At 38.6% G+C, this 27,817-nt stretch overlaps 1 protein-coding gene across 1 annotated transcript in view; it reads right to left on the bottom strand.

The window, feature by feature from the left end:
* MANBA (mannosidase beta) overlaps positions 1-27,817 on the bottom strand; it is a 114,766-nt gene that overhangs the window by 79,077 nt on the left and 7,872 nt on the right. The window contains exons 2-5 of the mRNA XM_072810468.1: positions 20,288-20,382; positions 16,764-16,869; positions 15,590-15,760; positions 8,669-8,792 (exon numbers count right to left, since the gene is read on the bottom strand). Of these exons, the coding sequence (XP_072666569.1) occupies positions 8,669-8,792; positions 15,590-15,760; positions 16,764-16,869; positions 20,288-20,382 (496 nt within the window). The remainder of the gene's footprint in view (positions 1-8,668; positions 8,793-15,589; positions 15,761-16,763; positions 16,870-20,287; positions 20,383-27,817) is intronic.

Consider the following 27,817-nt stretch of genomic DNA (forward strand, 5'->3'; position numbering starts at 1 on the left):
CAGGGAGCCTGTTTCTTCCTCTGCCTATGTCTTTGCCTCTTTCTCTGTGTCTCTCATGAATAAATAAAATCTTAAAACAACAACCAAAAAAAAAAAAAAAACCAACAACAACAACAAAAAAACATTTCTAGAATACAGCTTCCTGTCATACCTCTCCTAGGATTGATAAATTAGCTTTTCCTAAGGAATACCCATCACTCCTACAGCAAATAGCCAAAGCAATCTCAAGAAAGAACAAAGCTGGAAGTATCACGATTCCAGATTTCAAGATATACTACAAAACAATATGACACTGGCACAAAAATACACACATAGATCAATGGAACAGAATCAGGACTCCAGAAATAAATCCATGATTATAGGTCAATTGATTTATGACAAAGGAGGCAAGAATATGCAATGGGAAAAGACAGTCTTGTCAATAAATGGTGCCAGGAAAATTGGACAGTTACATGCAAAAGAATGAAACTGGACCACTTTCTTACACTATACTCAAAAATTAACTCAAAAAGGACTAAAGACCTAAATGTGAGACATGAAACTATAAAATTCCTAGAAGAAAACATAGAGAGTAATGTCTCCAACATCATGCCAAGCAACATTTTTCTAGATATGTCTCCTAACGTAAGGGAAACAAAAGCAAAAATAAACAAGCAGGACTATAGCAAACTAAAAAGCTTCTGCACAGCAAAGAAAACCATCAACAAAATAAAAAGGTAACCTACTGAATGCAGAAAGATATTCATAAATGATATACCCTATAAGGTGTTAATATCCAAAATATAAAGAACATATACAACTCAACACCAAAAAAACAAATAATCCAATTTAAAAAATGGGCAGAGGATCTAAACAAACATTTTTCCAAAAAAGGCATACAGCTGGTCAAAAGACACATGAAAAGATGCTCAATATCACTAATTATCAGGGAAATCCAACCAAAACCACAATGAGATATCACCTCACATCAGTAAGAATAGCTAGAATCAGAAAGACAAGAAATAACAAGTGTTGGTGAGGATGTAGAAAAAAAGGAACCCTCATGCACTGTTGATGGGAATGTAAATTGGTGAAGCCACTGTGGAAAACTTATGGAAATCCCTCAGACAGTTGAAATTAGAAATACCATATGATCCAGTAATTCCACTACTGGTGTTTACCCAAAGAAAACAAAAACACTAATTTGAAAAAGATATATGCATCCTTATGGTTACTGCAGCATTATTTACAACAGCCAAGATATAAAAGCAACCTAAGTAAGAGTGTCCACTGATGGATGAATGTATAAAGAGGCTACAATGTGTATGCGTGTATAATGGAATACTACTCAGTCACAAAAAAGAACGGACCTAGAGGTTTGGTTTTTGTTTTTTAAGATTTATTATTTTTTTAGAGAGAGAAAAGGAGTGCACAGCTGGGGAAGGGGTAGAGAGAAAGGGGAAGTAGATTCCCTGCTGAGCAGGGAGCCCCATGTTTCAGGGTTCAGGCCCAAGATCATGACCCAACCTAAAATCGGGAATTGGACACCTAACCAACTGAGCCACCCAGGCGCCCCTGAATCTAGAAGTTTTTATGCTAAATGAAGTAAGTCAGAGAAAACAAATACCGTGACTTCATTTACATGTGCAATCTAAAAAACAAAACAAAGAAAAGATAAAAATAGATATATACATATGGAAAACAAAGATGGTTGCCAAAGGGGCAGAGGTTTGGGAGGGGGATAGGCAAAATGGATAAAGGAGAGTGGGAGATACAGGCTTCCTATTATAAAATGAGTAAGTCACAGAAGAAAAGGCACAACATAGAAAACACAGTCAATGGTACGATAATAGAGTGATATGGTGCCCGATGGTAGCTTTACTTGTGGTGAGGACAGCATAACATAGAGATTTGTTTAATCTCCTGAAACTAATGTAACATTATGTGTCAACTACACTCCAATAAAAAAATAAAATAAAAAATAAAACAAATAAAAATAAATAAAACATGGAGATTAAAAAAATAACTAATACCTATTACTCCCAGCACTCCTGCAGTAGAATGCAAGTAATTCCAAAAATGGACAAAGTACTGGGGATGGAGGTAGCTAAGAAGAAAAACTATTATATGACTCAAAATCCCCTCCCAGATATCCTTCCCAATTAAACCAAATTTTACATCCTTTCCTTACTCTAATCAACACTGGGCCCAAACAATACAGGAATTCTATCAAAACAGGGTAGACAGGCAAGGCTGACCTGCTCTCTCTACAACTTGAGCCCTTCCCTGGCCCAGAGATTCAGGGATGCCCTACCTGACGTCCTGCTCCCTGCAGAAGAGACCATGGTCTCTAGTTTATATGGAACCTCAATCCAGCAGGCAACCCATGGGATAGCAGAGAATGTGGCTCTGGCCACTGACTAATTTTCAGATTTTTCGAAAACTGATTTAGTGAGGTCCCTTTATTTATTTATTTATTTTTAGATTTTATTCGTTCATGAGAGAGAGACAGAAAGAGAGAGAGAGAGAGAGAGAGAGAGGCAGAGACGCAAGCAGAGGGAGACGCAGGCTCCATGCAAGGAGCCCGATGTGGGACTCGATTCCAGGACTCCAGGATCACACACTGGGCCGAAGGCAGGCGTTAAACCACTGATCCCTCAGTGAGGTCCTTTTAAAAACCAACCAACCGACCAACCACCATGAATCTGACTTAGATGGAAATTTGTATAAAAAGTAGGTAGCTATTCAACCATAATCATGTGTGCTGCTTCTTCATGCAAACAATCAAGACAGTTCCAATTTGTATAGCTGTGGCCAATACATTAACCTTTAAAATCCTCTAAAGTATGCCAGCTTGCTCCGTTTATATTCACTTCTTTGTCGGGATGTGGTCAGAAAAAAAAAAAAGAAAGAAAAGAAAACAGCTTGGGGTGCCTGGTTGCCTCAGTTGGTAGTACGTGTGACTCCTGACCTTGGAGTTATGAGTTCAAGCCCCATGTTGTGTGTAGACATTACTTAAAAATAAAATTTTTTTAAAATTTTTTTAAAATTTATTTATGATAGTCACAGAGAGAGAAAGGGAGAGAGGCAGAGACATAGGCAGAGGGAGAGGCAGGCTCCATGCACCGGGAGCCCGATGTGGGATTCGATCCCGGGTCTCCAGGATCGCGCCCTGGACCAAAGGCAGGCGCCAAACCGCTGCGCCACCCAGGGATCCCAAAAATAAAATCTTAAAAAAATAAAAGTACTTATTCAGTTGTTTAAGAGAAAAGAAAATTGTAATAAGACATAGAAGCAGAAAAATAAGAGATGGCTGAGTTACTTTAATTCAAATGTGGCCATAACTACCAGAAAAACTCTCAAAGTATATCCAAACCCTTGTTTTAACTGATGATAATTAAGCCGCAATTATCAAGTCTTTAGTCTTGTGTCTAGCTTCAAGAAAAACTGAATTCTTCTATACTTGTACCCTCACTAGGTTGTAATGACTGTCGTAAATTAAGAACACAGGAAAAGAAACATGGAATGTTAAAAGCACAAGAAACTTAGCAATCTCCTCATCACTTTGTAGATGAGGTTCCCAAGGCCCCAACTGCAGAACCTAGCTCAGAAGCTCCTGAGCGGGAATCCCTGGGTGGCTCAGCGGTTTGGCGCCTGCCTTCGGCCCAGGGCGCAATCCTGGAGTCCCAGGATCGAGTCCCACGTCGGGCTCCCTGCATGGAGCCTGCTTCTCCCTCTGCCTGTGTCTCTGCCTCTCTCTCTCTCTCCCTCTCTGTGCCTCTCATGAATTAAAAAAAAAAAAAAAAAAAAAAGAAGCTCCTGAGCATAAAGACAAGTCAAGCGCCCAGTTTTCCTGAGTCTGGTGTTCTCCACCTTGCATTTATCTCTCACTTCCCAAAGAGAAATACACTAGCAGGCACACATCAAAATTTGTGTATAAACACTGAAGAAAGCAAAAAACAAAGATACTTTTATGAACCAGGAAACACACCACTGGGTTTTTACCTCAAAAATATAAAAACATGAATTCAAAGGGATACATGCATCCCTTTGATGGTTATAGCAACATAACTGATAATAGCCAAACTATGAAAGCAGCCCAAGTGTCCATGAATAGCTGAATGGATAAAGAAGAGGTGATATATATACACACAATGCAATATCACTCAGCCATAAAAAGAATGAAATCTTGCCATTTGCAACAACGTGGATGAAGCTAAAGCATATTATGCTAAGTGGAAAAGGTCAGTCAGGGAAAGACAAATACCATATAATTTCACTCATATGTGGAATTTAAGAAACAAATGAGCTCGGACGCCTGGGTGGCTCAGCGGTTGAGCGCCTGCTTTTGGCCCAGGGCATGATCCCAGAGACCTGGGATCCAGTCCCACATCCGGCTCCCTGCACGGAGCCTGCTTCTCCCTTTGCCTGTGTCTCTGCTTCTCTCTCTGTGTGTCTCTCATGAATAAATAAATAAAATCTTAAAAAAAAAAAATGAGCAAAGGAAAAAAGAAAGAGAGAGAGACAAACCAAGAAACAGACTCTTGACTATAGAGAACAAACTGCTGGCTACCAGAGGGGAGGTGGGTGGGGGATGGGTGAAATAGGTGACGGGGATTAAAGAGTACACTTACCATAATGGAAAAAAAATAAAATAAAATGATAAAAGCAATTGCCTTTCAGAATCCTATGTCCAAATATCAAATACATTCAATGTGAAACAAAGTATTTGGAAGGACAGAATGTAACAAAATATTAGCCTCTTAATAAAAGGGTCTGTGAGGGCAGCCCGGTGGCTCAGCGCCTTCAGCCCCGGGTATGATCCTGGAGACCCGGGATCGAGTCCCACGTCGGGTTCCCTGCATGGAGCCTGCTTCTCCCTCTGCCTGTGTCTCTGCCTCTCTGTCTACCTGCGTCTTTCATGAATAAAATAAATAAAATCTTTTAAAAAATAAATAAATAAAAGGGTCTGTGAAAAAGATCGTTGAAATCTACATAGAGAATGCGCCTGACCCTCTACTAAATGCATAATTATATGTTGCCACAGTTCCTCCATTTCCCAAAATACCATCTCTGTAACCTCAACTATCTCACAAGCACATGCCAACAGTCATGGGAGCATCAAAGAATGCAAATATATTTCTTGAAATTACTGTCTGTAAACCTTGACAGGCACTCAAATTACATCCCAATCCAAAAAATCAAGATGTTGAATCTATGGAGAGAAACAAAATATACCCAAGGGTCACAGTTAAGAATACAGGATGGCATCTGGGTGGTTAAGAACTAGCATGGAAATGGAAGAACATTCAGGTCAGCAGGGGAAGATCTGCAAAGGATGGTAGGTTGCTTATGTAAGATGAAAACGATGCTTCATCTCTTTGGGGGAAAAAAGCTATTCAAAGATAGCTGCCGTGATTAGCTTCGCCCTGCTGAGCATCTAACAGTATCTCCTTTGCCTGCTCGCTTCTTGCATCTTTAATAGGTGATGAAAAGCTGCAGTAAAAAAGTAGTCCTGTGCATGTGAAGAAACCGTAATGACGACAGGCTGAAATGACCAAGCCTCAGAATGTTTCAATTCAAATAGAGGATATTTTCCTGTGCTCCTGCTAGAATTATAGGACAGCCTTCAGCAGCTGCTTTTCAAAGAGCGAACAGCTTGCATTAGCCAGAAAGGCAGGTTTACAGTTAGTTACAACAGCTGTTTTCCCCTTCTTTACCAAACAGCAGGATCTCCTTGCTTGCTCAGCCGGACAAAATCCTCAAAGATGAAACAGACACAAAGCAAAATCTCCCCCAAACAAAGATAAATTGGTAAATTCCAGAGAAAAAATTCTACTCAGGTAACAAGGCAGCTAATTACGGGAGAGATTAGTCAAGCAACCTACCTACCCATAAAGATATTTTTAAGGATGAATACTGTTATTCTATGCGTAAAGTAATTCAAAGATCAATGAAAACATAATTCAAAATGAATACATTAAAAAATGCATCAATGGAGCACCTGGGTGGCTCAGTGGCTGAGCCTCTGCATTCAGCTCAGGTTGGGGTCCTGGGATCCTGGGATCGAGTCCTGCAGGCACTCGTCCCACAGGGAGCCTGCTTCTCACTCTGCCTCTTTCTCTGTGTCTCTCATGAATAAATAAATTAAATCTTTAAAAAAAAATGCATTAAGCAAGGTATTAAGCAAGATTGACAAATCTCTGCTATACTGTAATATTATGTTCCCTATAAGCAAAGGGCAGCAATGACCCTCAATATAGGCTTCTGTGGGGCAGGCCAGGGCCTAGCTGAGAACTAAACCGACTCCTCCAACTCAAAAGAAAAGGAGAAACTTGCTGGGTTTCCTACACACAGTATAAAACATCTGAGTTTCCCTTTTCAGTACCAGGTCAATCTTACACTGTTCAAAATACTGAAAATGTGGATGCTCTAGACCAGATACTGCTATTTAAAACCTGATTAGAAAAAAATTAAAAATTAAATAAATAAATAGATAGATAGATAGATAGATAAATAAATAAATACCTCATTAGAATATTTCAGGGCTAAGAGAGGAATTATTCAAATAAAGATTTTCTAATAAAGTTTTAAAGAAAGTCACATCAATGAATTGGTATCTCTTAATACTTAGATAAAGGAGATAATGGGAGTGGGATGCCTGGGTGGCTCAGTGGTTGAGTGTCTGCCTTTGGCTCAGGATGTGATCTCGGGGTTTGGTTCCTGGATTGAGTCCCACATCAGGCTCCCCACAGGAAGCATGCTTCTCCCTCTGCCCGTGTCTCTGCCTCTCTCTTTGTGGGTCTCTCATGAATAAATAAAATCTTTAAAAAGAGAGAGATAACAGGAGTAATTCTTGTTTTCCTTTGACCTCAGTATTTTTTTCAGATATGAATTTGTTTTTATTATCTTAAACATTAAGAATATGTGAAAATCATTGAGGAAACTGAGTTTAGGGCAAAATGAAACAAATGACCATAAGATACTAAAAAATGCAAAAGTTTGGAAACCACCATTATAAGGACTCCCCATTACAAAATATATTACAGTCACAAAATATAAAAAACTCAGTTGATATAGGGAATTGATTATACTGAATCTAAATTAAATTTTAAACATCATTTAAATTGATTTAATTCAAATAAAATTCACACAGTCACTAGTGACTAATAAACTGAACTTTAATGACTCATATTCAGGAAGAAATGTTTAGTTTCATATTGAAAATTTTAAATTAAATAGAGCAGTGTTACTGAAATATTTTCAGGTATCAGGGTCTCTAGAACTCATAGCGCTTTTTGCAAACCACCTAAAACACTGATTAAACTTCACAATGATTAAATAACTCTTTGCAAAATCAGACCCCTCTTTACACTAGATTTTATTATACCTGAGGAAAAAATATCGATGGGAATGTGGAAGAATAAACCATTCTTTGAATTTAGTAGCAAAACTCAGTTCAAGTTACCTGGCTAAATAGTTCAGAAGCCCTAGAGAGTTAAGAACAGCCACATTTACACATGCAATTTAAATTGCATCTTTTTATGCCCTTTTAATATTTAAAAGTGTAGCAGCACCTAATAACCTCAATTACCAACAGTTTCTGATTTGTTTTGGTCTTCTGCCTTTATTTTGGTTTTCTTTTTTTTTAACTGAAATTCAATTAATTAACATACAACGTATCACTAGTTTCAGAGGTAGAGTTTAGTGATTCCTCAGTCTTCTATAAGACTGTCTTCTGCTTTTAGAAAACAGAAGCCAAACAGCTTTTGGCTCAATGGAATAGCAATCTCAAGTCACCAGGGCCTTAAAGATAACAGAACTCCTATATGGACATACCATGCTCTTGCTTGCTGATTTCATCCATAACTGGACTGAGCATTCAAGATCCTCCTTCATCAGTTTCCCTGACTTTGTGGGGTTCCCATCCCACAAGCCTATTACACAGTCTTGTTTAGTGTGGTAAATTGTTCCTATCTCCCATCCCCCCCCCACCCCAACCAATGTGCAGGCAAGAGTACATGTACTCCAGGTCCTTTCCACGCCAAATAAACAAAGTGCCAGGCAAACAACAAATATCTAACCAGCTTTTCACTGATTTGTTGACATCAATGAGACGTCTGAGGTTTTATTCAATGTTCCTTTCTTGTGAATAGTTCCTTCCGCTGAAAAAGCATTTTTCTTTACCTTATAAAACTTTATGCTTCGTTTGCATTCCAGTTTATTTTCAACTTTTATCAAGGTATGTCATGGTATGTCATGGCTTTCAATGAGAAAATGTGCAGTGATAGACAGTCCAGTGATATGAGAGCACCCAAGACCTGACCTCAGCACAGCTGGAGTTCTGAGAGTGAGCATACAGGCCATAAGAGGAATACAAAGCAGCAGGCCCAATTCTTTTAGAAGGAACACTCAGCTCAAGGAAACTTAGAGCTTGCTCTGGCTTTCTTTCTTTTTCTTTCCAAAATATGTTTTAAAGTATCTATCTACCTCCTTCCTGCTACATATTATAAATTTTCACCACAAATCAGTTTGTATATATTATTCATGCTTAAAATTTTAATGTGCCATAAAAATTTTTTAAATGAGTCTCTGAAAAGTATATCTTTTTATTCAAATTATAAACCCAACTTTTATCACAAAGAGGCGGCTCAAAAATGAAAACCAAGAATCACATCTCTTAACTTACCATATATTGGGGAAAACGTGAAGTAGTTCAGGTGACAAATGTTATAGGCTTCAATTCTGACATCTTTCCAGATGCCCTGGGTAGGAAAGGATGGCCCCCAGTCCCAACTAAAGGAACTCTGCTCCTATAATTTCAAAGGGAAAAAAGAAGATAGATCCTGATTACCACGAAATTTAAACACTATGAAAGATCTGTTCTTTAAAAATATTATATACATATATATCAGTTTGCTAGGGCTGTCATAACAAAATACTACAGACTGGATGGCTTAAACAACAGAAATTTATTGTATTACAGTTCTAGAGGCTGGCAAGTCCAAGATCAAGGTGTTGGCAGATTTGGTTTCCCCTGAAGCCTCTCTCCTGGGCTTCCAGATAGCCACCTGCTCCCTGTGCCTTCAAATAGTCTTTTTCTGTGCACACACACATATACATTTCCTCTTCTTATAAGGACATCATTCATACTTGACTATGTCCCACCCTAAAGGTCCCATTTTAATCTAATCACATCTTTAAAGACCTTATCTCCAAACCAGGTTATATTTTTAGCTACTGAGGATCAGGACTTCAACATAAAAATTCAGGGGGTGACACACAATTCAGTCCATAATAGTGTTTGTGTTCTATGCATGTTTCCCATATAGAGAATCTAAAATGGCCTACAACCATCCCCTCCTGGAATTTATGCCCTGGGTAATCCCTCTCCTCCAATATGGATTAAACCTAGTGAATCATTTCTAACCAAGAGAATACAGGAGAGGTGATATCATTTCCAAAATTAAGTTATAAAAAACAGCACCTTCTGTTCTGGGTGCTCTCTCACGCGCTCTCCTGGCCATGAGGGAAGCCAGCTGCTATGCTGTGAGGCAGCTCTGTGGAGAGGCCCACAAGAGTAAGCAGGCTTAGAAGCCAATCTGAGGCTTATCAGCCAATCGTGATAACCACACGAGTGAGCTTAGGCACAGATGCTTCAGGCTTAGTAGAGCCATAAGATTACCACAACCCTGGTCCATACTTGACTGTAACCTCATGACTGGCCTTGAGTCATGGCTATACCACACTCAGATTCCTGACAGAGAAAAACTAGGATAATGAATGTTACTTTAAACTGATAAGTTCTGGCATAACTTGTTATACAGCAAATAGATAACTAATACAATAACTACGAACCTATGCAACATAGTTACATTTGGCAGAAATGTTTTCAGAACATAAAAATCTGATTATGTACATTTATTCTTCAAAAGCATCTGACAGGACAGCCCGAGTGGCTCAGCGGTTTAGTGCCGCCTTCAGCCCAGGGCCTGGTCCTGGAGACTCAGGATCAGTCCCACGTCAGGCTCCCTGCATGGAGCCTGCTTCTCCCTCTGCCTGTGTCTCTGCCTCTCTCTCTCTCTCTCTCACTCTCTCCCCATGTCCCTCATGAATAAACAAAATCTTAAAAAAAAAAAAGCATCTGACATTGACGTAATACAATAGTTACTCTTTAAACTTCTCCAAAATATCTCTGAATTTACCACTGTATTTAAGTGTAATAACTATAAAGAATATTCTATTTAAGTGTAATAACCATAAAGAATGAGAAAACATTTAAAAATAAAGATAATTAACATTCTGAGGCTATGAGCTCAGCTTTTAAAAAGGAATAAGCACCACAGGGAGTACTAAGACCTTTCTGAATGGAGCATTTGTAGAATAGAGCCCGAGGAATCACCCAAATCATTCTCATTTAAGTATTATTTCCTAAGATCTGTATTTACCTGAGATAAAGATAAATTAGTTTCCATTACAGAGAAAAGCAAAGAATTAAAATCACTTCACACCATTCACATTTGTCTAAATTCACCACTTCAGTATCAGATTCTCATGTTTGGAATGAAAACCATCTTGGGGCTATTTATTGAGGAGTTTGTAAATTTAGGTATATAATTCCTTTATTAAGACAGAGATAAGGAGGAGGGTGAAAATATCCAACATCTCATAAAGCAGACTATTTTCCCCATCAAAGCCTACAAATCACTCTTATTCATACAACTTCTCCAAATGAAAGTTTTGACTTATTAAAAAAAAGATTTGTGAAGTGCTCTTTATATTTCAGGCTGGGAGTACATCAACCTACAAAACAGACAATCCTGTTTATAGTGCTCACAGTATGGCAAGAAATTCAGGTATTGAATAAATAATCACAAATGCAAAAGACACCGACAGGGAACAATACAATGGGGGAGAGGAGAAAAAGGTGTCAAGACAGGTATCCCTGAATAATAGTGACTTTTATAAGGAGATCTAAAGGATGAGTACGACTTATCCAGTGTGTTTAAAGGATAAGGAAGTAAAAGCATCCCTTTCAGAAGGAACAGCACATGCAAAGGCCTTGAGGTATAAGAGTATGACACAGTCCAGGAGATGAAGAGGGAGCAATGGGAAGAAATAGGGAGACGACCAGAGAAGTGGGCATGAGCCCAACCGAACCCAGACCTTTAGCCTAAAGGCAATGAGAGACTTTTGAAGAGCTTTTTTTTTTTAAATTTTTTTTTAGGATGTATCACTTTTTTAAAAAAATAAATTTTATTTATTTATTCATGAGAGACACACACACACAGAGAAAGGCAGAGACACAGGCAGAAGGAGAAGCAGGCTCCATGCAGGAAGCCCGACGTGGGACTCGATCCCAGGTCTCCAGGATCATGCCCTGGGCTGAAGGTGGCGCTAAACCGCTGAGCCACTGGGGCTGCCCTTTGAGGAGCTTTAAGAAGGAGAGTGCTCTAACAATTTTTGTCTGAAAACATCACTCTGGCTGATCTATGGAAAATTTATTGGAGGAAGGCAAACAAGGTTGTAGGATCCTAGTTAGATGGCCAAGGTAATGTTTCATGCAAGAAATGATGATGGATTAAACTCAAGCATGGTAGCAGGCATAGAGCATGGGAAGATCACAGAACTATTAAAGAGGTAATGTCCACATGCTCAAAATGCTTTGTAATGCGTTGGAGGGAAAAGAGAGAGGAAGTTATCAAAAATAGCTCTTTCTCTACCTCTCTCTCTCTCTCTCTCTCTGTGTGTGTGTGTGTGTGTGTCTCATGAATAAATAAATAAAATCTTAAAAAAAATAGCTCTTTGGTTTCTGGCTTGAGCAACTATTCTGGATGGCACTCCATTCAATGATACAGGGAACCCTGGGAGAAGGGTTTAAATCCAACTATAGTTTTGGACATCCTGAGCTGTAAGTCCCTGTGAATCATGAATCAGGCAAGTGAAGATGCCGAGTAGGCAATCCAGTATAAGGTCTGGAATTGAAGAGAAGTCCGGACTGAAAATACAGTATTAGAAGTCATTAGAAATTTGGTTATTGAAGAAGTGAAGCTAAATGAGATAGCCTAGAGAGGGTATACAATGAGAGGAAAGTGTCTAGAACAGAGAGGAGGGTGAATAATACAACTTCTAAAAGGGGTAGGTTGATCTGGATAAAGAAACTTAGAAGGAATGTCCAGAGATATCAGTGGAAAACAAGGGGGATGGCGGAGAACATTGTTAAGAGGGTAGCAGAAGTGATGTGTCCTACCATCCAGACTGGACAGAAAAGAGACAAGAGGGGACTTACATTGACATCTCTACTCCACTAAATTCATATAATCAGTTATACACTTAGACATCCGTAACTACAGAAATAAGTCCCCAAAATAAATAATAACAATACCCTACATTTTGAATAGCTAGCTATATAGTACTTTATCATATGCAAAGTGCATTTACATTATTATTTCACTGTATGCTCCTATCAACACAGTCAAAAAGAGAAAGGATTAGCTCCATATGTAAATGATGGACTTGCCTAAGATCATTCTGGTCACAAAGCCAGAATTCAGATCTAAGATGCCTGACTTGCTCTCCAATTTAGGTCTCTTTCCATTGGACCATTTTGGTCTAGCCAGAAACATCAAGATACAATTCATTGCTCTGGCAAGTTTGCCCCAGGGTTAGCGTTCCACACATCCTGAGAACAGAACATTTGGGTCTGATTCTTGGTTTCAGATAGAACTCTGTTCCATTTAAATAACCTGAAAGTGTGTGGGTTTTTTTTAAAGATTTTTTATTTATTCATTAGAGAGAGAGAGAAAGAGAGAGTGCAAGCAGTCAGGAGGATCAGAGGGAGAGGGAGTTGGGATCATGACCCAAGCCAAATGCAGGCACTTAACTGACCCACCCAGGTGCCCCAAAAGCATTTTTTAAATGCCACAAGCTGAACGAGGGATAGAGGATTGTTACACATGAATATATGCATAACATTATATATTTTTACTGATGACCTAAAAAGGCAACATTAGGACTTAGGAAGTCTTCATTTTGTTTTTTTTGTTTGTGTTTGTTTTTTAAATTAATTTATTTATTTATGATAGTCACACAGAGAGAGAGAGAGAGGCAGAGACACAGGCAGAGGGAGAAGCAGGCTCCATGCACCGGGAGCCCGACGTGGGATTTGATCCCGGGTCTCCAGGATTGTGCCCTGGGCCAAAGGCAGGCGCTAAACCGCTGCGCCACCCAGGGATCCCAAAGTCTTCATTTTGATCGAAGATTAAAGATAGAAGAGGAGAGAGAAAACGTGCAAACTCTAATATTCAAACCACTGTGCCATTTGAAGCCCAAGGCCAAAAACAAAAGATGAATTTTAAACAGAAGAATAAGTACACAGTATTTCACAGAATACCTGAATGATCAGTTACAGACTGTTCCTTTATAGTACTATGAACAAATGGTTATATTGAGACTCTGACACAAATTTAGTTAGGCTGACTAAAACAAGAGGGGGTATAATTTTGACCTTACTACTTCTATTACGTAAACATAATTTAATGATAAATCCATCCAGCCTGAAGAGAGCCACTTAACTTAAATAATCAGCATTTATCAACTGAGGCTTTAGCTAACAAGTACTGGAAAAATATTCTAAGTATCTTCTTTTTTTTTTTTTTTTAAGTTTTTATTTATTATGAGAGACAGAGAGAGAGAGAGAGGCAGAGGGAGAAGCAGGCTCCACGCAGGGAGCCCGATGTGGGACTCAATCCCAGGACTCCAGGATCATGTCCGGGCCGAAGGCAGGTGCTAAACCGCTGAGCCACCCAGGGATCCCCTCTAAGTATCTTCATAATGAAACCAATGATTACATTTGTTGTTACAACTAAGTGCCAATTTCTAAAAAAATTTAAAATAGAATTACCATATACTCCAGTATCCCACTTCTTGGTATATATGCAAAATAATTGAAGGCAGGATCTCAAAGAGATATTGGTACATCCATACATAGCAACATTATTCACAACAGCCAAAAGGTGGAAGCAACCCAAATAAATGTCCATTGACAGACAAATGAATAAACAAAATGTGGCATGCACAAACAATGGAATATTATTCAGACTTAAAAAGGAAGGAAATTCAGACACATGCTATGCAATATGAAGAACATTATGCTAAGTAAAATAAGCCAGGCACAACAAGACAAATATGCATGATTCCGCTTATCTGAGGTATCTAGAGTAGTCAAACTCATAGAAACAGAAATAGCAGTGGTTTCCAGGGGCTGGGAGGAGGGGAAAATAGAGAGTTGTTTTTTTAATGGGTATGGAGTTTCAGTTTTACAACATGAAAAGTTCTTGAGATTGGTTTCACAACAACATGAATATACTTAATACTAGTAAACCACACTCTTAAAGATGATTAAGATGGCAAAATTATGTGCTATCGTATTTTAACACAATTAAAATTTTTTTTTTAAGATTTATTTGTTTGTTTATGAGAGAGAGAAAGAAAGAGAGAGAGAGAGAGAGAGAGGCAGAGACACAGGAGGAGGGAGAAGCAGGCTCTACAACGGGAGCCTGATGCGGCACTCAATCTCGGGACTCCAGGATCATGCCCTCGGCCGAAGGCAGGCGCTAAACCGCTGAGCCACCCAGGGATCCCTAAAAAATTTTTAAATAAAAATAAAATTAAAAAATTAATGCCGCACAGAATACTAATCCAACCACATACTGGAATAAACTCAAGTCATTTAGATTCAGATGAAACTTAAAAATAATCATCGGGCAGCTCCGGTGACTCAGTGGTTTAGCGCTGCCTTCAGCCCAGGGCCTGATCCTGGAGACCTGGGATCGAGTCCCTCATCGGGCTCCCTGCATGGAGCCTGCTTCTCCCTCTGCCTCTCTCTCTCTCTCTCTCTCTGTGTCTCTCATGAATTAATAAATAAAATCTTTAAAAAAAAAAGAAAAGAAAAATAATCATTTTATGGATTTTTTATTCATTTTTGTTAGATTTTATGTGAGCCTAGCAATAAAATATAAGAGCACATCAGCAAATATATTAATATTTGCAGAAGGCTTCCTATTAATGAGAATCGCTAATAAATATAAACTGTACAGCCTGGTGAAAAGTTTGATAAACCTAAATGTTAAAAAAATAATTTATAGGGGTGCCTGGGTGGCTTAGTCAGCTAAGCATCTGACTTTGGCTCAGGTTACAATCTCAGGGTCCTGGGATGGAGCCCCCACCTTGAGTTCCTCACTCAGTGGGGTGTCAGCTTGTCCCTCTGCCCTTCCCCCAGCTCCTCCTCTCTTTTTCTCTCTCTGAAAAAAATTAATAAACTCTTAAAAAATAATTTGTAAGATTACATTATCAGTCACCTATTTTTCTTCTTTTTCTGTTGTTACTTAAGTTCTGAAGTATGTTTCAGGAAGGAAATCAAGGGAGACAAAGATTCTCCACAAAAATTCATATAATCTTCTGGTTCTGATTTCAAGTTTTCCATCCCATAAAGCAGTCAGGAAGAGACACCCAACTTCTGAAATAAGATTGGTGCTGTCAAACAAGCATTTCACATGCCAGCACATCCCATTATCAAGGCTAATGCCCCCTCCATTTGCAACACCATTACCTTTCGAATAAAGTTGACATGACACTGGCCCTTCTGTACAAGCGGAGGGCAGTCTGGAGGCACGGAGTAGCTAGTGTGAGCTTTGCTCTGCTGGGCCGCATACAACACTGGTGACTGGAAACGCAGCTCAAGGGAGTTCACATTGCTAACCACACTGGTAATATCAAAACTCTGCATTAAAGGAAAGAACAGATATAGCAATAGACTCATGTGCAAAATTTTAGATACAGACATATAAAAATGTATGAGAGATGCATAATATAATTGAAATCTTTAGGGTTAGGCTTTTTGTAGAAGAAAGCACTTCACTGAAATAGTATAACTTAGGAGTACCTGGGTGACTCAGTTAGTTAAGTGCCTGCCTTTGGTTCAGGTCATGATTTTACACTGAGCTCCCCACTCAGCGGGAAGCTTGCTTCTCCCTCTCCCTCCGCCTGCTGCTCCCCCTGCTTGTTCTGTCTCTCAAATAAATAAATAAAATCTTAAAAAAAAAAAAAAAAAGTATAACTTAGTTGCCTGCATAAAGTTACAGCTGAGCACATTCTCCTCCCCAAAAGTAGATTTCTAGGTTTCTCCTTCTATTTGTATGAACAGATGATGGTCCTAGGCCAAGAGAGCAAGAAGAAAGTATCTTTAGCCCTGGAATGTCTGCTCTGGCTATTTACATTTGGTCTTGAAGTTGCCAAGGAGTTTCCTAGGGGCTTTGTGACAACCTGACTCTCTGGTATGAACAGCATGTAATTCTAAGTCATAAGTTATTTTGGTTTCAAAAGTATATTCTTGAATGAAGATCAGGATATGACATCTTAATGGTATTACTCCAGAAAGGAGGGAACATTTTCTCTTTTAATAATTTGTCAATTGGCATTTTACATGAAACTGAATCACCAAATGAGAGAGAGGGGAACAGCATTTACTGAACACTTATCATGTGCCAAGAACTGTGTCAAATATTTTATATAATTAGCTTATTAAATCCTCCCAACTCCATAGGGTCTGTGGTGTTTTCATCATTCTACAATGAGGCAACTGAGAATGAAAGTAACTTACCCAGTGCTTCAAAGAGCTTGTAGCTGCCTGCATGGGCAATTATGCAATTACCTTTCTCTACTCACAACAATTAACACACAAACACATATAAGTAGGTTTTAATCTGATGTCATTGTATACTTACATATCTTTTGAACATGTTATCTGTTTTCCCAATAGGAACATTATTTAGCAGGACTTTTGCAACTGTATCAACGCCCTCAAAAATCAAATTCACTTTTTGCCAATTGCTTAAAAAAAGAAAAGATTTTTAAAACAAGATGTATAAAACTTTAGCTTAAAAAAAAAACTTTAGCTTAGATAAATCTTCATTAGTTAAAAACTAAAGGAATAAATATTTCACAGAAAATACACATTCTTAAAAAAAAGAAAATACACATTCTTAAAAAGCAGTTTCCGATGAAATTTTCAAAAGCATTGGTTTAATACATTTTATTTAAATTCATTTAATTAACATATAGTGTATTATTAGTTTCAGAAGTAGAATTTAGTGATTCATCAGTTGCATATAACACCCAGCGCTCATTAATTACATCACATGCCCTCCTTAATGCCCATCACCCAGTTACCCCATCCCCCTACCCCCCACCCCTCCAGCAACCCTCACTTTGTTTCCTATAGTTAAGAATCTCTTACAGTTTGTCTCTCTTCTGATTTCATCTTATTTTCTTCCCTCCCTTTACCTATGATCCTATTTTGTTTCTTAAATTCCACATATGAGTGAAATTATATGGTAATTGTCTTTCTCTAATTGATTTATTTCGCTTAGCATAATACCCTTGTTATATTGCCTGATCTAATCTTAATAATAATATAAATAATATCTTTCTTAATAATATTTCAATTGCCAAGGAGAGATAGATGGGGGGGATGGGATATTTGGGTGATAGGCATTAAGGAGGGCATGTGATGTGATGAGCACTGGGTATTACACACAACTGATGAATTATTGAAAACTATATCAGAAACTAATGAAGTACTATATGTTGACAAATTTAATTTAAACTAAAAAAGGAATAATATTTCAATTGCCATAAAATCATAAGCACAACTTATAATTTTGAAACATACTGACCTTCTAGGACTTTACAAAGTTCTTATGATAATTAAGTTAAATAGTAGACCTAAAATATTTTCACAAAATATTATATTTACTGACACTATCTAAAAGAACACATTAGCCAACCAACAAGTATTCATGAGTGAATATTACGTGCCCAGCACTCTGCTAAGCCCTACTGGGAACTAAAACACTCTTTGAATTTAAGTAATCTGCAGTCCAGTTGCCATTCAAGCCTAAAACACAGGAAATGAAAAAAAAAAAAACCCTCTCAATCTCTTCTACTTTATAATATTAATATAGTCTTGTTGGACAGTCTACCGGTGCTATCTAGAGTTATGTTACAAGGGAAGACTTCAAGAAAGCAACAAGAATTTAAGGACAAATATAATAAATAAAATGTGGTATATCCATGCAATAAAACATTACTTAGCAATAAAAAGAAATGAAGTGGTGAATGTGACAGCATGGATGAACTTTGAAAACATTATATGCTAAGTGAAAGAAGCCAGTCACAAAGGACCACAGATTGTATGATTCCATTTAAGTGAGATTCCCAGAAGAGATAAATCCATAAAAAAATGAATCAGTGGTTGCCTAGTGCTGGGATAGAGATGAGGGGATGGGGATGTTGAGAACAGCTAATGGGTATGGCTTTCTCTCTGAAGTGAGGTTAGCGATGGTGGCACAACTCTTTGAATATACTAAAAACTACTGAATTGTATACTTGAAAAGAGTGAATTGTACAGTGTGTGAATTAGGTCTCAATAAAGTTTTTTTTTTTTAATGAGTAGAAATGTCTAAGTAGAAGGTAGACCCCCAAAGAAAAGAAAATTCAAAATAAGGAAGTGCTAACAGCATTAGTACATTAAGATAATAGGCTAGATTCAGGTGCAGAGGCTGCACTAGGGAGCTACAGGGAGGAATCTGGTCAAGTCAGCAGGGTAGGAGGGGCTGCAGGAAGTGGCACAGGAATAGGCAAGATTAAGCAGTATTTTCAGACAATCAGAGAGGATTAAACTGGTTTTGTCAATTAAAATGAAGACACTGTCAGGGCGCTTGTGTGGCTCAGCTGGTTAAGCATCCAGCTCTTAATTTCGGCTCAAGTCGTGATCTCAGGGTTATAAGATTAAGGTACCCCCTACCCCGAATCTAGCAAGTCAGCCTCAGACTCCCACTGGACAGGGGATTGACATTTTCTCCCTCACCCTCTGCCTCTCCCCCTGCCCCCCACTCATACTCACTCTCTCTCTCTCTGTCTCTCCCTCTCTCTCTTCCTCTCCCTAAAATACATAAATAATTTTTTTAAAAAAGGAAAACACTGTCATTCTTTTTTTTTAAGATTTTATTTATTTGTTTATTTGAGAGAGAGAAGGAGAATATCAAGCAGACTCCCCCACTGAGTGCAGAGCATGAAGCAATATGGGGCTTGATCTCAAGACCCAAAGATCATGACTTGAGCTGAAACCAAGAGCTGGATGCCTAAACTACAGAGCCACCCAGGTGGCTCTGAGCAAGAACGTCATGGTAAAACCAATATTTTGGAAAGATGAATCTAATGTTTGGGGAAGATGAGTCTAATGTTTCTATATACCAAGACCAGAGAATAAAAAGACAAAGCAAGAAATTTAGTTACACAGCTTTGGCCCAATTGCAGGCACTCACTACCAAAGGCCTAGGCAAATGTGGAAACTGAGAAATGAGGAGGAAGGGGCTGAATCAAGAAAAACGATAGGCAGAAATTAACAGACTGCATACAGAGATGAAGAAGACAGTATAAACCAAAAACACCTTAGGCATAGAAGGTCAGCAAAATGGTGTTACATTAGGAGAAACAATAAGGCTGTCAGAATATAAAGTAAGCTTTATGTGGGAAAGTCAATTGTTTAAATTTTGGATATGCTGAATTCAAGATGAAAAAGGACCCCTTAACAGATATCTTAAATATGATTTGGAAATAAGAGCCTGGAGCACAGCAAAGTTGTGATGTTGAGCACTAGAATCTGGTTTTATTTCTCTTTTAAGAGGCCAGTAAATAATTACCCAAAAAAAGTCAGACAAAAGGGACAGAAGATTTTTTTTATTTAGCTATAATGGTGGTAGATACAAATGGGTTACTTTCTGCTATATGGAACATTATTGAAACTGTACTATGCTTTTCCTCATGGCTTCATGACATAATTAAGGCCAATGCCATGGCCTCGATAGCTGCTTAACACCACATGGAACAAATGATATATCTCTGATCTTACTTGACAAATTATAAAAATACACACTCTATTGATTATGGGGTGGAGACCAGAGAGAAGGAAATGGAAATAAGAGAATTGAATAGGTCTGAGTGACTCCATTATAACCACTGGAAGAATAACCGAGTAAGACATAATTTCATGACTGATGATCAGTGGCACCATTCTTATATAAAATCAAAACATAAATATTCACTTTTATAGGAGAATGCTTTAGTCTGGCAACTCTCTGATATGTACTCTAAATAAACAAAAGGTTATTACAAAGAAAGAAAAAGAAGACCAATAATAATAACTAAATACATACAGATGTACATACTGATATACACACTTACGTACCTAATGTTAAAGGGAATTTTAAAGTTCTTGCTATAGGTCCAGTTATCCAAGGAGATCCATCTGTAGTTAAGATCATTAAATCTGTAGTAAGGATCCTGTTGATAAAAATTATGGTAGATGATTATGCAAAAATAATAAATTAAATAAACATGAAATAAATTATTAACAATAGCCATTTGTCACCTAAAAATTAATGAATTCTTGGCCTAGGAGTATAAGCATTTCACATGCTGGAACATCTCATCCCCAAGGCTAAAGCTCCATTCATTTAATTTCCAACAAAATTAACATAGCATTAACATAACTAAAAAATACTAAAAAATGTTTTTTTAAAAAAGTCCAACAAAATACCTCAATGAAAGAGCTTTGAGATAGAAATAACATAGTTTCATTATCAATAAGAACATGTATGGAGATGAAGATTACCTGTCCTTGCTAAAACCAAACACAGAACTTCCAAGGTATTGGCAGAAAATAAGCCAAAACTTCTGGTATGTGGCCCTCGGGGAATTTTAAGATTTTTTATTTTTATTTTTTATTTGACAGAGAGAAAGAACATGATAGAGCACAAGCAAGGGGGAGTGGCAGGGGGGAGGGAGAAGCAGACTCCCCGCTGAGCAGGGAGCCCAATGTGGGGCTCGATCCCAGGGTCCTGGCATCACAGCTTGAGCCAATGAGCAGACGCTTAGCCACCTGAGCCACCCAGGCGCCCTGACTCTCAGTCTCTTACACCCCTTTTATTCTCACCGTGCTTATTGTGCCACTATAACCAGCTGGCCTCCAGGGGGGAATGGTTCTCCTCTACTACCCAAACATCAGCAGAACTCCCACTTCTTGGATTCACTTAGCATTTCCAAAGTCATTTTTCACTAAGCTTTATTAAAGCACAAAAAAACGATCTCTACAGAGAATACACAGCCAGCACAGACAAACTTCAGGTTGCTTATATTATCTTAGACCAGGTCAGCAAACTACAATCCACAGGCCATGCAGCTCACTGCCCATTCTGTGTGGCCAGTGAGCTAAGAATGGGCATGTGTCAATAAATAAAGTTCTATTGGAGCATAAACATGCTCATTCCCTTACAACTCATAAAGGGCAGTTTTCATGCTACAATAGCAGAATTAAGTGGGTATGCCAGAAGCCATATGACCCATGATGCCTAAAATCGTGTCCAGTCCTTTACTGAAAATGGTTGCCAATCTCTACCCTGGGTGACAGGCCTGCTAGGTGTTCACAGATACTGTTCTCACTGAGTGTCCAGTCCCAGGCCCTCCCTTTCATAATACTTAGAGATCTTTCTTCTCCTACCCATTTTCCACTGTTTACCTTTCAAATGAGGATGTAGAAAAGAAAGTGGTAAGTGAAGCTTTTTGGCCCATCTTTCTGTGAACATCATCACAGCTTCAAGAGGGAAACAGTGCAGCCCTCTCCATCTGGGACAAGACCAAGGATGATTTCCTCAGGGATTGCATCTCCAGATGGAAAAGGAAAAGCCAACTTTGTCTAACATCTAACAGATGACCAAGTTAGGTTGACAATGGCCAGTTGGGCACTTGCTCAGAGTTCAAGTCAATGAGAAGCACTACAATGTGGCTGGGCATATGTCAAGATGCAAAGAATGGTATCTGTCAGCAATTGTTCCTGCCTGGAAGAAATATTTTATTTTATTTCATTTTTAAGACTTTATTTATTTTTAAGTAATCTCTGTACCCAGTGTGGGGCTCGAACTCACAACTCCAAGATCAACAGTCTCATGCTCTACCAACTGAACCAGCCAGGCACCTCCGGAAGAAATATTTTAATATACTACTAGGGAAGGGTGTAGTTGATGATGAGATTTAACAACAACCAATAATCATCAAACTGACTTTTAAGGACTGATCAACAGTGAGGTTGTATTCTGCTAAGTGGGGTGTGCCAGGCCCAGCCAACTTATTTCCTTTTCTACTCTTCCCACACACAGAGGACTCAACCCCCCCATTGAATAAGCACGGAATAAATATTTAAGGATACAGGTTTAAAGAAGTACCTAATTATTAGCCTGTTCACGTATCTTCACCCAGCCTTATTTATAACTCTACACTGTGGACTTAGTCCAGAACGGTTAAAAATATCATGAGAAGAGGGTGTGAAGGCTAACGCAGTTGCAACATGTCATCCTGCTAAGCCGTGGGGCTGGCTGATGATGTGGCTCGTGGGGAGCGAGTCCCCTTGAAGGAAGCTGCATGTTGAGTTCAAGAGGCCAAGCTTCTCAGATATATTTTTTCTAGACAAATAGAACTTAGAGATTAAAATTTTTCTTTTAGTTGAAAGAAGCAAATCTGAAAGGCTACATACCATATGATTCCAACTGCAGGACGTTCTGGAGAAGGCAAAACCAAGGCAAAGCTAAAAAGATCAGGGCTTGCCAGGGCACATGGTGGCTCAGTTGGTTGAGCATCTGACTTCTGGTTTCAGTTCAGGTCATGATCTCAGGGTTACGAGATTGAGCCCCACATTAGGCTCCACACTCAGTTGGGAGTCTGCTTGAGATTCTCTCTTTCCCAGTCCTCTGCCCCCCATACACACACACTCTCTCTCTAATAAATAAATAAATAAATAAATAAATAAATATTTTTAAAAAATCAATGGTTGCCAGAGATTAAGGGACAGAAGGGTGAATAGGCAAAGCACAGAAGATTTTGAAGTCCGTGAAACTCCTCTAAATAATACTATAATGGTGAATACATATCAGAATAAATTTGTCAAAACCCACAGAATATACAACACCAAGAGTGAACTCTAATGTAAATTATATACTTTGGGTGATAATGATGTGTCAGTGTAGGATCACTGATGATAACAAATGTACCACTCTGGTGGGCAGATGTTGGTAATGGGGGAGAGGCTGTGCATTTCTGTGTCAGGGGGTGTATATGGGAACATTTTCATTAAATTTTGTTGTGAACCTAAAATTGCTCCAAAAGATAAAGTTTACTCACAACTTTCCTCTAAGGGAAAATATCTTACCTTCCCTAAAATAAAGATTACAGAAGCTTAGACTACATTTATAATAACTATTCCAAATGCTAAGCAACCAACTTAATTTGATTCCAGACTGGTCTGACCCCCTTAGATCATATTAAAATTCTGAGTCCTATCTAAAGCTAACAGCCCAGTCTCTCTGTTCCTTGACGATAGCTATTCTTCCAGTCTTTGTGCTGAATTTGTAGTACTCAAACTCACTGTCACAGCTTCTGAAGAAGAGAAGCTTTTTGTGGGAGGGCTCAAATGTAACCCCAATAAGCAGGCTCTGGGAGACCACTTCAGCAGCTTTGGGCCCACTTCTGAGGTGGTTGTTGTCAAGGACTCATGAGACTCAGCAATCCTGGGGTTTTAATTTCTTCACCTTCACCAAACCAGACAGAGCATGTCTCAGAAGCCGTGAGAGCCATGAATGGAGAGTCTCTGGATGGTCACCGATCCACATGGATCACTCTGGTAAGTCAGCTCAGGGAACTAGAGGGGGTGCCTTTGGGGCAAGGTGGTGGGGAACAGGACTATGGGAGTGGCAGATATGACAGTCTACCTGGAGGATACAGATATGGAAGGCCAGAGTGGTTATGACCACTACTCCAGAGGAAATTACAGAGACAATTATGACAACTGAGATGAGGCATGTGTACCTAATGTAGATACACAGGAATAAAACTTCTGACCCAGGATCATTCTTCCAAATGGCTGTACTTATAAAAATTTTTAGAGCTGCAGTGAAACATCTGTTTAATGCATCAACTTCTATTTTTGAAATGGGCTCCCAAGGTAGATTGTTAAAGACATTTTAGAAAGCTCCATGTGGTTTTTAAATTTTTTCTCCCATTTAAAGACAAATTCTGGGGACACCTGGGTGGCTCAGTGGTTGAGCATCTGCCTTCAGCTCAGGGTGTGATCTGGTGTCCTCCCCTGCAGGGAGCCTGCTTCTCCCTCTGCCTATCTCTCTGCCTTTCTCTGTGTGCTACTCATGAATAAATTAATAAAATTAAAAAGAAATAAAGACAAATTTTGGGACATCTGTAGAATCTGGTATTTTTCCTTTTATCACTTTTTTAGTTTGGGCTCTAAGGATTACTTGTGCTGGCAAAAAAAAAAAAAAATGTTTGGCCAGAGTGCTTTACAAAAAAAAAAAAAAAGAGATAATAATGTGCATTTAGGGACATTTTAGAAGCCTGTACACAATGTTTATCATGAGTGGAAAGCAATTTTCAAATGCAACTATAAGGAATCAAGAACATGATTAGAGGTGTTTTTTAATTCAAGGTCACCATGTGTATTACATAAAAGTATCTTTAAAATATTTGTGAATGTCACTTTTTTAATACCAGGAAAAATATTCCGTTGTGTCTCATTTAGCAGTTAGGGCATTCTTCATAGCACTGATTAAAAAGTTGAAAACTGGGCAGCCCAGGTGGCTCAGCAGTTTAGCGCTGCCTTTGGCCCAGGTGTGATCCTTGAAACCTGGGATTGAGTCCCACGTTGGGCTCTCTGCTTGGAGCCTGCTTCTCCCTCTGCCTATGTCTGTGCCTCTCTGTGTCTCTCATGAATAAATAAATAAAATCTTAAAAAAAAAAAGTTGAAAACTGAAAACAAACAAGAAATAAGTAAAATAAAGCTAACAGCAGTTCAGTGTTACACCTGATGACTAAGAAACCATGTAAGTACCTGAGTTGTTAAGCAAACCCATGAACCCTAAAAAACAATAGAAGTACCATTTGTTGTCCAAGGTAAGTACTCACATACTCTTGTCTTCATAACAAACATATGCAGTAAATTCACAGAGGAAGAAACTAAAGTTCCAAAAGATTCCACTCTTGAGGTTCCACAACTAATCTAGAAACTAAATCAACTCAATCTAACACCAAGGTCTGCATTCTTTCAACTATACTACAGTGCCTCATGCCACATACACTTACACTTCTATACCAGATGATCACCCAACCACTGGGACAGGTATTATCATCATTCTCATTTAGTAACAAAGAGTCCAAGGCTCAAAGTCAAATAAAGTGGTGGAGTACGACCCGGGACGTCTGGCTCCAGAGTCTATATGCTCAATCATTACCTAACACTGCCATTAATGTCACAAATGCCACCAACAGTTACAATGTCAGTGCTATCTACCAAGCAGGAACCAAGAGATAAACATGCTATATAAAGCCTGTGCTAGTAATTTATAATTGGCATTTACCATGCTTGCTGTATATCAACCATGTGGCATCACACCATACAAAGGACATTATCAGTCACATTTTCTCTGTAAACTTCTGAATTTCATCTATTATAACTGCTTATAAATACATAAATTCCTAACCAGGTGTACCTTTTCCACTCCCCAATTCCGCTTCAATCCAATGCCTGATTCTATCCCAGGTATAATGACTTCAAATGGAGTTACAAAGAAAAATAAGTCTTTGCAACTGTTTCATACACTGATATTTTCTTGTACACTTTGGCAAAAAAAGTTTAAGAAAACATTTATTCAAAAACAATACATTAAGATACACAGATATTTAGCAAAATCATAATTTGTAGAAAGGTAATCAAGAAAACGTTAATTCAGGATAGTGGTTACCTTAGTGGGAGGCAGGTGATGGGAATGGGAGAGCCAAGGTAATTCCAATAGTGTTGGCAATGTGCAGGCTCATAAACTGGATGGTTAAGGGCATGGGTATTCATTTAATTATTAGACTTTAAAAGTCATAAACACACATGTGCATATAACTTTCCATGTATCGAATACTATATAATAAAAAGAAAAAGAAGAAAAAAATGCTCATAGGAAGCTAAGCTACTCTAACCTACATAGGGTATTTATGTGTTGCATTCCGAAGAAGCTGTATTCTCCAAACCTCAGTTTATCCATCTCCAAAATGAATTTCAGCTATGATTCTTACTTCAGAAGGTGCATAGGTATAAGAGATCCCAAGTTCATGAGTCAAGACATTTTGGTTGGCCTTCACATCGTTTTTTTTTTTTTTTTTTTTTTTTTAAGATTTTATTTATTTATTCATGACAGAGAGAGAGAGAGGCAGAGACACAGGCAGAGGGAGAAGCAGGCTCCATGTAGGGATCCTGACATGGGACTCGATGCCAGGTCTCCAGGATCATGCCCTACGCCAAAGGCGGTGCTAAACCACTGAGCCACAGGGCTGCCCCTTAACATCGTTTTTGCCTAAAATCCTTAAACTAGTAAATACTGCTTCATGTGTACCACAGCTTTAGGCAAAAAGAGATTGCAAGTTAAGGAAACTCCTTGTTTTCTAACCAAAGAGAATTTAAAGGGTAATTTAAAAGGAGAAACAAGATGCTTTTCTTAGCCCACTCCACAGTGCCAGGCTAAAACTCATGAAAGATTAGCATAAATGCCCAGAGAGAGATTCTTGACTGACATGAAGGGTGAAAGGAGCCAGAGATCACACTTGCTCAGGGATCGAGGTTGGGCCAATTGAACAGATCAACAGCCATAGTTCCTGCCTCTGAGATGAAGCTGGGAGTTGGGGGGTGGGGTGGAGCTGACAGGTAAGAACAGCAGTGGGGAGCAACCTTGTTTGCATGAATTCAAATCCTAGCTTGGCCCAAATACCTGTGGGATCTTGTGAAACTCATATAACACCTCTATATTTCTGTTTTCTCAGTTCTAGAACAGGGTAATACTAATACCTCCTAGAATCAGTAGGAGAATTGCAAGAGGTAAAATGTGGCAAGTGCTTAGAACCATTCATTGCATATAGCAAGCATTCAACAAATGATAGCTATTGTTACTGTTATAGGCACTGAGCTGAAATAACTTCTAGGATATATGTCAAATTAAAGAAAAAAGTCAGTACCAAACAATATACATAGAATGCAATCATTTGTGGAGAGAAATATAGAAAAATCCATATGTATATAGACATATATCACAAGATACATGAATATACACAAGAATCTGCTTAACAGTGGTTGTTTCTGTGGAAGGGAACTAGAAAACTAGGAGAGAAGGATGGAAGGATACTTACTTTCATTATGTATCCCATCTTTAAATATTTGTATCGTTACAGTTAACCCTCAGTAGTACAGTTAACAATATGGTGCTCCTAAACCTCATACAGTTAAAAATCTGCTTATTAACCTTTGACTCCTTAAAATTATTATTTTAAGGCTATTATTAGCCTATTATTGACCAGAAACCTTACCAATAACATAAACAGTCAACACATTTTGTATGTTATATGTATTATATACTGTATTATATACTGTATTCTAGCTTACAATAAAGTAAGCTAGAAAAAAAATGTTAAGAAAATCTTAAGGAGGGACACCTGGGTGGCTCGGTGGTTGGGCTCCTGCCTTTGGCCCAGGGCGTGATCCTGGAGTCCCGGGATTGAGTCCCACATCAGGCTCCCTGCATGGGCCCAGCTTCTCCCTCTGACTGTGTCTCTGCCTCTGTGTGTGTGTGTGTCTCTCATGAATAAATTAATAAAATCCTAAAAAAAAAAAAAGAAAATCATA

This window comes from Canis lupus, chromosome 33 (assembly GCF_048164855.1).
Source record: "Canis lupus baileyi chromosome 33, mCanLup2.hap1, whole genome shotgun sequence".
NCBI lineage: Eukaryota > Metazoa > Chordata > Mammalia > Carnivora > Canidae > Canis > Canis lupus.